An 11166-nucleotide genomic window follows, 5' to 3' on the forward strand; every position below is an offset into this window, starting at 1 on the left:
CCCTCATTCTGCCTTCTAGACCCTGGTCCCTTTCTTCCTCCTGTTCCCATTTGGCCCACCCCCTGCCTAATCTCACTAGTATCTGTCCCCTCTCAGGTCTAACGTCCCTTTCCCCTGTTCTAGTCAGTGTGTCCCCTCTGCAATGCGCCCTCTAGGGAACCGTGCCTCTCTCGCTGATCTTAGAGACAGCAGCAAAAATGTCCTCAGCCTTCTCTCTTTTCAGGGCTAGGTGTCCCTCCCCTCTCAAAGCTAATTTCAGTTTCCTCTTCTCTGTGACCACTTTCACCCCCACTTCTGCCCCCTCACTTATTCCCAGAGTGGGGAAGGAGGTAGCCAAGGTGATCCTCATGTTACCACCTTTCTCCCCAACTCCATCACCTCTGTAAAGGGCTCACACAGACTCACATTAGATTTGACTTTATTTTCTTCCCTTTTTATCTGACTTGGAGGGGGGGCATAGAAAATAAGAAGCAGCAGGAGGGAGAGGCAGGATAGGGCTGGCACCACTGCTCATTGAAGAAGGTAAGCAGGGGCCAGAGTAGGACCAGGGGCCTAGTAGCTCCCCTATCCTTCCAGTGCTGATTTTTCTCCTGCCCCAGCTGGGGTCTTGGGTGGTCACAGAGAGGTGAATGGATATAATAAGGGATCAGGCAGAATAAAGGTGGGGGCTAGACATTACAAGGGTAGGCCGGTTATTATAGGTGGCCAGGTAATACTAGAAGAGAACTGGAGTATAGACATCTTGGGGAGAGGGGCTGGAAGTACAGAGAGCTAGGTCAGAAGTTGTTGGGGGAGAGGTTGTTGACCAAAGTGAATGCTTTGGAGGCTCTAAAGCCCAGGGCAGAGGAAATAGACACCCTCATTGAACTATCTCCCCTTTTCTTCTCCCCTTGCCCCTGGGGAATTTGGAGGTGGTTAGGAAGGAGGGGCTTGGGGTCTTCTGGGAAGGGAGATGAACTGGAAGAGGACAGAGCCAAGGTAAGGTCCCAGGAATGCTGGGCAGCAACACTTTTCTAAGGTGGAAGGGAAAACTCTTAAGCGAAGGAAAGGAGAGGTAATATATGGGGAAGGAGAGATGGGACAGGATGGGAGTGTCTTCATGTGGAACTCCCCTTTGCCCTTCCCCTCAAATGAAAACCCCTCTTCCCTCACCCTTGCCCAGGTTGCACCCAGGCCTCCCTGTCTCTGCTCTGCTGTTGCCCTCATCTGATGAGATCCCCGGGCAGAGGAATTGTGGGAATATAGGAGATGTTTGGGATAAAGGGCTCCCTGACAGCCTCATTTATGGGAGGATTGGGTTTCAGGGAAGCAAAGGGCAGTAGCTGGGAAATAGGGGGAATCGCTATCCGAAGTAGGGGTGCTCGCTCTGGAAGTTGTAGTCCGGGCACACCTTCTGCACCAGTTTGTAGTCAAAGCTGAGGAAGGAGACGAAGATGCAGATGACTTTGAAGGGCTTGGCGCAGAGCCACGCGGCCTGGCTCTGAGTGTGCTCTGTGAAACACACCTGCGAAGGGTCGTACAGACAAGGGCGGTGCTTCCGAGCTCGATTTGTCTTCTCATACTCCACGTGGCAGTTGAAGGCCCGAGACTCCTTAGCCCCGGGGACCCCTAGTGCTCCTCCAAGGGGACCTGCGAGCGCGCCCCCTAGGGCACCCCCCAGAGTTCCCCCCGACGGCATCCCTAGTGATCCCCCCGAAGGTACCCCCAAGGGAGACCCCAGCCCAGAGAGGGCGGCTCCCTCCAAGGCCAGAGTGGACTGCAGAGGGTGAGGTGACGGCCCAGTAAGCAGAACACCCCCAAACTCTACAAGCTTTGACGGAGGCACTATACTGACGCTTAGGTTGCCCAGGCTGGAGGAATTGTGCCGGAAGTAAACGCTGAAAGTGCCGTTGACGTGGTCCACGATCTTGCCAGTCACCAGCAGGGAGAACTTGAGGGTATGCACCCGGAAATAGAAGTCTCCCCAACCGAAGATCTTCTTCGCCCTGGCTGCTTTGACCGAAGGCTTCCTTTTGGTGCGTTGTGCTGGGGGTGCTAAGCCGGCTCCAGCCCCTCCAGGTCCCCCAGCCCCGGTGTAGTTGGTTGGCCAGGCCCAGTTCCAGGTGTCGGCTGCGCCATAGCCTTCAGAGGAACGTGGGGCCGGAAAGAGGCGGCCTGGGGAGCTCGCTCCAGCCCCAGCAGGGCGCAGCTCCAGGTAACGCGGGGTCCGGGACACCGGGATTTGTGCACTGGAGGCCTGAGGAGTGGGAAGGGACAGAGAGAGAAGAGAGAGAGAAAGAAGGGAGGAGGTGTTGGGAAGGTAAGCAGCATCTCTTATCCCAGCTCATGCACTCTTCTTCCCAGGTGGGCCCCTTTTTCTGCGAACCGTCGGGGGGAAAGAGCCAAACACAGTTAGCAGATCTTCCACGTGTCTCATGCCTGTTTCCTTTTCCTTTGAACTCTGCCTACCGTCTTTCTGCCTCTCCTAAGCCATCCCCAGCCCTCCTCTATCCCTGGACCAATTGTCCTCTTCACCCTCCGTCCCCTTCTGGAGGAGAGAAGAGGACGCTAGGTTTTGGGTTTGTGGGGAGAAAGCTAAACAGAGCAGGAAGGACAGGAAGGTAGGGGGAAGCAAGGCCAGCCGCCTAGCACGGTCAGCTCCATCTGTGGCCCCCGTGTCTGCTCATTAATCAGGGTGGGGGGGCAGCAATCTATCAAAATCTGGAGGTAGTCTCGGGGGACGGGGGCGGGAAACTGCGACTCAGCAACTCAGGGCCCGGCCAGATGGGGCTGAGCCAATGCCGACCCCGGCGGGGGGTGGGAGCGGGAAGAAGAGGTCGGCACAGAGCCGGCTCTTCCCCAGCTCTTTGAGCTGCCTCTCTGCGCTCTCAAGCTGCCCTCTGTATTTTCTCTCCCCCGTCGGAGGGGGGCCTTGCTGAGCTAGAGATAGAAGCTGGCTGCAGTTAGTGCTCCGAAAGTTGCCCTGGGGAGGGGGTTGTGGCAGAGCAGTCTTAAACTGCGAGGACTGAAACCCTACTCCAGTTATGCCCCAAATAAGATTCTCACAGCCAGCTCCCATTGGAGTGGGCAGGGTGGAGAGCCTCTTGCCCCAAGGGGCTTGCAGGGAATCAGGGAGGCGGGGCAGGTGTGAGGGTCCTGCTCCTGTACCCCTCCCGCGGCCTCTACCTAGCTGGCTCCCCCTCCTTCCTCTCTCCTGCCTGTCTCTCCGTGTCTCAGGTGGCGGCCGATCCGGTGAGACAGCGCTGGCGCGAGTACAAGATGGATCGAGAGGCGGGAGCGGCCGGGCCAGGCCCGGGCCATCAATTATCCGGGGGCGGAGGCGGGGGGGGGGGTGCGCAGGAGAAGAGGGTGAAGGGAATGAAGGAGACGAGGAGAGAGCGAGAGTGAAGAAATATGGAGATGCTGGGAAGCTGGGAGGGAGGGAGGAAGAGAACCGTGTGTGTGTGGTGTGTGTGTCTGAGTGTGCGTTTCTACACTAGGTAGTGTTGAGAATCCAACGGTGTGTACTTCCTCCGTGTGTGAGGCACTGAGGGGCGTGAGTGCATACATTCGAAGGGTGTATATACATAGTGCATGTGTACATGGTGTGTACATTGTCCTTGTACACTCAAGGTATTCCGGGAGTGTGTACACACCATGTATGAACTTGCTGTGTGTTTGTGTACGTTGTGTGTGTACACATTGTGTACACACCAGTGCGGGGCCGGAGGCCCCAGGAGTCGTAGTGTGGGGGTGGGGAGCCACAGATGAGCCGGAATCTCCGTCTAGCCGCCGCCGCCTCAGTCCCTGCAGCGCTGCGATCCCGGGTTATTAATGCCGCCGCCTGCTCATCATACATATTTATCGCCCCCCCCCCTCCTCCCATCCCCCAGCCCTGCCCAGGTGAGGGGGGCGATGAGAGCGTAAGAGCCAGACACTGAGCACTGAGCGGGGGAACGAAAAAGAGGGAAAGACAAGGAGGACCCCTTGGGCTGAGGTGGGGAGCAGAGGCGCTGAGCCTCTTGATCTGGGGGTAGGAAAGAGAGAAGACGAGGGAACTAAGACTCTTGGACTGGAGGTATATGATCGGGAAAGCCTGTGAGCCCTTTGGTCTACCGGATAAAGTTGGGGGAGATGAGCCCCTTGATCCGGAAAAGTAGGGGTGAGTGAGCAGGGGATTGTCGAGCCCTTTGGGCTGGGAAAGAGGAGCGACAAAGAAGCGGTAGCCCCGAACTGTGCCCATGCCTTTGCCCTGTGGGGAAGAAACCAAGCGTCCCCTCACCCCGATTCCCCTGTTGCCCACACAGTAGATAAGAAACCCAGACTTCAGGAGGTACAGCCACTGAAGATTCCTGCCTCGGGTCCGACTGCTTCTCTTTTCTGGGACGATCTAAGCTACTGTTTCTTTCCCTTACCCACTCCTACCCCTTCCCAGTTTCCCTCCGCCTGACCCTTGCCCCTTTCAGGTTTCTGGGCATACCATGCTACCCACTTCCAATCCAAGTCCTAGTTCCTTTCTGGTGCTGGCCTAAGTGCTACCCTCCTCTGGCTGGGAGGAAGCCCAGCTAGGAAGGAACCCAGTCAGGTTTCTGCCAATTCCCCAGAGACCAGCTCAGCCAAAAAGGGGGAGGGATTGGGAACTGGGGGGGTCCTGAGACAGCTGTGAGGGGGTGTCTGAAAGTCGCTTGTCCATCCTTCTTTCCCCACCCCGGGTGTCTGATCCCAGACAAATTGCTGTCTCCCTTCTCTGATCCCTGTAAATCCCGTGGCTTTGGTCCTCTCCCCCCCCTCCCCATTCACTGCAGGAGTCTGGAAGAGATGAAAGGGAAGTGTGCATATGTGTGTTGGTGTGTGTGTGTGTATGTATGTGTGCGCGTGCCCTAGCCGACCTTGGATGAGGGGGAGGGGTAGTGACCTGGGCGGAAGAAGGGGTATATCTACTGGGAAAAGGAACTGAGAAATGGGAATAAGAGAGAAAACAATGAAATAAAATCCTTTTCCTCTTGATCTCTATTTCTCCCTCCCCCACACACTTTTATCTCTGAACCTCTGGGTCAGAGTCTCTGTCTTTATTTCTCTCTGACTTTGTCTGTCCCCGCTCTCCACCCTTCTCTCCACACTGTTGTCACCTCTTTTCTTTTTTTTTTTGTTTCTGTCTCTGATTCTTTCAGGGTGTCTCTGTCTCTCAGTCTCTCTTTGTGCTGATGTTTTTGCCTGTCTTAGAGACGGGCTGGGGGAGACACAGGTTGATCCAAGGAGACAGAACAAGGTATGGCTGGATCCCGGAAGCTTTTGGTGATCCCTCTGGGCCTACTCCGCTTTCTGATGAGGACTAGGGCTCCCTTCGCAGGGTGAAATGGGGATGGGGCAGTTCAGAAGTGTGTAAGTGGGGGAGGCAAGTGGGGGACTGGAGGAGGGGGCGAACGTTCGCCGAGGCTTCGGTTTAATTAAGCTAATTGGGCGCGGTGACATTTGCAGAGGGGAGAGGCGAGCGTGGTTGACAGCGCGGGGTTGGGCGGGGGGGGGGGGGGGAGAGGGAAAGGGAAAGAGAAGAGAAGCTTGTCTTTTCCAGAGTCTCGCAGCCTTGGGCCAGAGCGGGCGGGGAGGGGAGCTGTATTACGAGCTGAAGCGGTACATTGAGAGGGTACTAGATGGAGCCGTCGAGAGGGGCTCTTCAGTTCATCTTCGTCCCCCAAGTGTGAGCAGTTGAGTGTAAGGGGGAAAGGGGTGACATAGAAGGGTTAGGAAGGCATATTGATTAGGAAAGTAGAGGGATGAGGAAGGCCGGGTTATTAGAGAAGCTTGAGGGGACCCAGGACATTGGAGAGGGGAGAGCACCACCAAATGCTCGGCCCCCCCCCCCCAGTCTCCCTCCACTACAAAAAAAGAGTGAAGAGAACGCGGAGAGGAGAGAACGTTGGGAGGGTGGAGTAAGAACTCTGATTTTGCCGTCCATCTCGGTCAAAGGGGCAAATGGGTGGGTACCGGGGTCCGTTTTCTAGCTATTGCCCATAAACTCTTCACAGTTCTTTGTAAATGGGCACACAGCTAGTCGAGGGGCAAAGTCTGGAATGGGAAAAGAAGTAGGCTTATTTGGGAAAAGGTGATAGGAGGAATCAGGGCCTTTGGAGAACTCAGTGCCCCCCCAGCCGCATTGCAGGGATCCCCCCCCTTCTGCCCCCACCTTGTCCCCGGGCAAGATCAGCTGAGAGGCGCTGGGACAGTAGCCATCCCACAGTTGGTAGCTCTGGTAACTGAGGGCAGTGGTTTAGGGACTAGGGTTGGCCTCAGCTCAGCCAGAAGGAAGGAGGCTGAAGCTATGAGCACACACACCGTTTTCCATCCTCTAGGGCCCTGCTAAGACAGGACAATCGGGACAACTGGTGTCAGTGTCAGAGTATTATGTGCTGTTGGAGGTGGGGGTGTCCTGAAGGAAGAATCTCATTCTAGTCACACAGGGTGGGCCAAGAGGGTTAGGTGGGCTGTTCCCGGGGCTGCAAAAGGAAAGAGAGGGGGTCACGAATCACTGTGTGGGTGGAGAAAATAGGGTCCGACCTCAGCGCCTCTACTTTTGCCAAAAGCTCCAGAGGAGAAGGCTCTCCTACTCGTTTCCCTGTGGGCTCTTCCCGCCCACGGCGCCCAGCCTATGTCCCCCTACACTGGGCGACGTCTCTCCTTAGCCTCTAGAACCGAGCTGTGATCGGAGGTGGACTGTGAAGGTGGTCACAGATCGCTAATCCATTACCCCATCCTGCAAACCCGGGTAGAAGGCGTAGGGTTGTAAAGCTTCTCTGAGGTCATGACTCTTGCCTCCTAGTGACCTTGGGAGAGGCCTGGGGTAGGGGGAAAAGGAAGTGCACAGGGCTGCAGAGCTGAAAGGTCTTGTCTCAGCGTCTACCCCCTTTTCCCTTCCCCCCATCCCGTCTCCCGGGCCGCAGCGCAGGGCTCACTGCTATCTGAATTTTGATTTTATTTTATATTTTATTTCCTTGCTTCCCGGAGCGGGTGCCCCCCGGGAGCGGTCCGCCCCCCCCCCGCCCTCGCCCCCCCTCCCAGCCCCGCGCCTCACTTTATTATTGCAATAAATGTGTCTATAAAGGCGCCGGCTCCGGGGCGCGGGGGGGGGGGGGGGGGGGGGGGCAGGGATGTAATTTCCCGAAGCAGGAGCCGGAGGCCGGCGAGGCGGGGTGGGGGTGGGGGAGGAAGGTGTTGGGGGGAGGAAAAAGGGAGGGGACTGGAGAAGGGAGAAAAGACTCATCAATTTCCACAGCCCTTGATCACACTCTCCCCCACAACCAAACCCTCTTAACACGCTCCATTCCTCGCTACCACCCTCTGATCCCCGTTATCCCGCTCTTTTCCCTCGCTTTCTCTTCCGTTATCCTGCTCTTCTGCCACTTCTTCCTTTCTGTCCCCATTATATCTAGCTTTATCTCTGCCCCCTCTATTCCGCTGTCCCTTATTATTGCTGTTTGTTATTCAGCTCTCTCCCGACTCCCTCACCTCCTTATTTCAGTTCCCCTCCTTCCCTTCCCGGTTATAAGACGCGATGTTTTTTCCTCAGAAGCTCTGGTCGCAGGACCGCTACTGAACCCAGCCGCTGCCCATCTCGCTTCCCTCCCCGCCGACCTGGCCCCAGCTGCGGCCCCAGATTACCCCAAATCCCTGTGCGCTGCTCCCTTCTCGAGGCCGGGCTACGCGTGTCTAAGTGGCCAAGCCAGAGATTAGTGGGGGACCGGGAGGGGTGGAAGAAAGCGGGAAGCCGGGCCACTGGGGTGGGGGCGGCGCCCAGGGAGTAGCGGGACACATCTCCTTGAGGCCTGGACTCCTGGGTTCTGTCCACTTCTTCCCACTTCCATCCCACTCTCTGCTCCCAAGACTGGAGAGTCCCAGAAAGCCTCCACTCCGCTCCAGAAGCTAATTAGTAATTAGTAATTAGTGATTAGTTAGTATTGATCCTGCCCCGCCCCATTTCTTTACGGGTGGGCTTGCTCCTGAGGCGGCTTCACTTGCTCAGGGAGAGAAACAGAGATGTTCAGAGACTGAGGGAGAGAGACACATAGAGAGAGAAAAAGGCAGAAAAAAATAACCTAGGCAGAGAGACCAAATATATTTAGGAAATAGAAAGCCAGAGAGTAAGGAAAACAAACAGATTTTGAGAGAGATAGAAGGGGGAGGAGGAAACCATGAGAGACAGTAACTGCAAAGATAGGTGGTTAGAGAAATGGATAGCAGAAAGAGAAAGATGGATAAGGAGAAATAGAGAGATAAGAGAGAGATAAAGGAGGGGTGTGAGATGGATGGAAAAAAAGCTAGGTTAGAGACAGGAGATAAGGGGGAGAGGAGAATGAAGAAAAGAACAGTAAAGATAAGGGAGAAGGTTGGGGTTTAATAGGCCAAGGGAGGCAGATTGATAGGCTGGTTTTGTGGGTGTTGAGGGGGTGAATACTCCCCAGACAGTTCCCTGCTCTCCTGGCATATGATCTATGCTTTGGCTTCCCCTCCCCAAAAGAAAACCCAACCCAAGGGCATTTAGGCATGGATATACACTCTGACATATATCTGGCAACTACCCAGGCTCTCATATATACTCTAAACACAAGCTAGCTCACACCACAGACCCATACTTAGACATAGATAGCCCCCCACACCCACACAAATATAGATACACTTACAGAGAAAGATGCACTCAGATACACAGGCACACATGGAGATAAACATACTTGGACACAGATGCACACACATCTTCAGACACATAGGTACATACATTCAGATGTATGAATACACACACAGATTCACCGTTTGCAGTGCACACACAATCGTTTTCACTCTCACTCTGCCCAAGTCTCTGCCAGATGTTTCATTTCCCTTCAGGGGGGGAAGGAAATTAAACCAGCTTGGTCAGCTGGGGGAATTTGGCTAAAGGGGAAAAGAATTGGGGGTGTTGGAGGGGGAGGCAGAAAAGGGGTGGAGGGCTGATCAGCTTCTGGGACCAGGGAACCCAGAGCTCTAGTTAGGAGTCCCCATCACTCCCTGTTGAACCTGAGTTCCAGCCAGGTGGGCTAGCTTGTCAGAGGTATAAACCCCCAAATCTTACAATCCTTTTGGTTTTGGTGGGGGTCCAGGCAACCCAAAAGTCATTCCCTGATTCTCTGAACCTGGGGGTTGGACCTGGCAAGATGAAGCCTGAGGTTGGTGGTGGGGGTAGTCTCCCACTGCCTCTGGGCTTTATTTAGTTGCCCCTTTTCCTCCTGGAATCTATGATTGGGGTGGAGGGAGAGAGAAAAAGGGGATAACTGAGGCAGCATTAGACATTTAACCCACTCCCTAGTCATCTTTCAGCCTTTCCCCCCAAGGTCAAACAGTCTGAGGAGGAGTCAGAAATTTGAATACTTGGGGTTTTGGATACTTATCAGACCTAGATCCTGGAGCTGGGTTGGCTGAAAGGGAAGCCACTAGGATGAGAGGGGTCATCAGAATTGGGGGTGATGAGCTCCCCTCACCCCCCATGACCACTCCAGACTCTGCTCCCAAATAGGTTAAGCACCCAGAGAGAAATCCCAGTCTGCCCTAAAGAATGGTCCTTCTTTTATCTTCCTTTCCTCATCCTAATATGAGGCCATCAACAGCTGTGTGGAGGGCTGAAGCTGATAGAAGGGAAGAACCAAATGGGGGCAAGGGAAGCTGGGGGGGGGGGGCTGCAGCTCCACTCCCACTCCAGCCCTAACCCTGTGGCAATGGGGCAGGTCAGAGAGGATTCAGAATATTCCTCAAATAACCAGCTGTAGACACACATATTCGTTTACACACAGTCAAACACAGATACATAGATAAACATTTGTGCAGAAATATACAAATGTACACACTTATGTACCAAGAATCATATACAAACATACACATTCACAAACAAATGCACACATACATTTACACACCACATCAACAGGCCTTGGGGACTTAGACAGAAGCACTTTTGTTCACAAGCACACACAAGTGGAGTAGCACACAAATGCACTTTTAGACACTCCACACAAGGACATATGCTCACATGTGTGCTCACACTCAGGGGCTAAGGGCTTCATCAGGAAGGTGGAGGGTACAGCTGTCAGGCTTCTGTAATTGAATGGCAGGGGACATGTTGCTCCCCCCCACCCCTACCCCCCAGGAAGGCAGGGAAATGGAATGGGAATCTCTTCAGTCAACCTGTGAGGCTGTGTGCCAGTGTAAAATTGTGTGTGAGCTGGTAAGCATATGATGCTGTGTGTACATGACATTGTGTATGTGTTAAGAGTGTGTATGTATACAGATAAGGGGATATATACACAGTAATATAACACATATAAAATGTGCAGGAGAGAGGAATAGGAGAAATGGACAAGGCGAGACACAACGAGACCGAAGGGAGAAGGAGAGCGAGAGCGACAGAAAGGATACCGAGAGACAGGGAGAGACAGTCTCTGTCTCACTCACCGTTGTCTCTCACACATTCGAGTTGTGTCTCTGACACGCTCCCTTCGCCCTTTTCTGGAGGAGCACTTGGGGCCTGACCCTTCTCCCTTGCCCCCGCCTACACAAACTTGTTCTGGAGGAAGCGCGGGTCCAGGGGTACTGGGGTCTTTTTGTCAGCCCGCCACCCACATTACCCCACTCCCCTAGGCTCCCAGATGCCGCGCAAAGTTAGATCCTGTCGGGATGGGGGATGGGGGTAAAGGGGACCGGCGCGGCGCAGAGGAATCTCCCCTCGCCCCTACCAGGTCTAACCCGTGGACCCAGGAGTCCGAGACAAGCCCCTGACGCTTAGCATTCCCCAGGGCCCTGGAGGCCCAGACTCCTGGGTCCCCAGCCCTTTTCCCCGCCCCCTCCTCCCAGAGCCCCCGCCCCCCCTACCTTCCGCAGGAACCAGGGAATGAGGAGCAGGGCCAGCCATCCAGGGAACAGCCGCATCTTCCCGGGGCCCAGGGGTGGGGAGCAAGGGTTGGGGAAGGGTAGGCAGGCACCCCAGGGGGATGGTCCCCAGCTGTGGGTGCCGGGGACTAGGGGAGAAGGAAGACAGGGAAGGAAAGGAAAAGAGGAGAGGAGCTGAGCGATGGACCTGGGGAACTGAGCGCAGGAGAGAGAAGGAAAGAGATTGGGGGGAGAACGGGGGGGGTGGAGAGGGCGGGGGGAGAAAGTTCAGTCTGGCACCCGGGC

General features: G+C 55.0%; 1 protein-coding gene across 1 annotated transcript; it reads right to left on the minus strand.

Moving 5' to 3' along the window:
- Positions 1–1342: 1342 nt before the first annotated feature.
- On the minus strand, positions 1343–10920 carry NXPH4 (neurexophilin 4). The gene is made up of 2 exons (XM_036761871.1): positions 10864–10920; positions 1343–2236 (listed from the first exon to the last, which is right to left on the minus strand). Exons 1-2 carry the CDS (start codon positions 10918–10920, stop codon positions 1343–1345), a joined length of 951 nt encoding a protein of 316 aa, XP_036617766.1.
- Positions 10921–11166: the final 246 nt, after the last annotated feature.

The sequence above is a fragment of the Trichosurus vulpecula genome, chromosome 5, assembly GCF_011100635.1.
Source record: "Trichosurus vulpecula isolate mTriVul1 chromosome 5, mTriVul1.pri, whole genome shotgun sequence".
In the NCBI taxonomy this organism is placed as follows: domain Eukaryota; kingdom Metazoa; phylum Chordata; class Mammalia; order Diprotodontia; family Phalangeridae; genus Trichosurus; species Trichosurus vulpecula.

Bases quoted from the DNA above. Each gene is read 5' to 3' on its own strand.
- NXPH4 (XM_036761871.1), bottom strand. From the start codon at position 10,920: ATGCGGCTGTTCCCTGGATGGCTGGCCCTGCTCCTCATTCCCTGGTTC. The intron at 2,237-10,863 runs GTAGGGGGGGCG...CCCACTCCTCAG, and splicing joins TTCCCTGGTTCCTGCGGAAG to GCCTCCAGTGCACAAATCCC.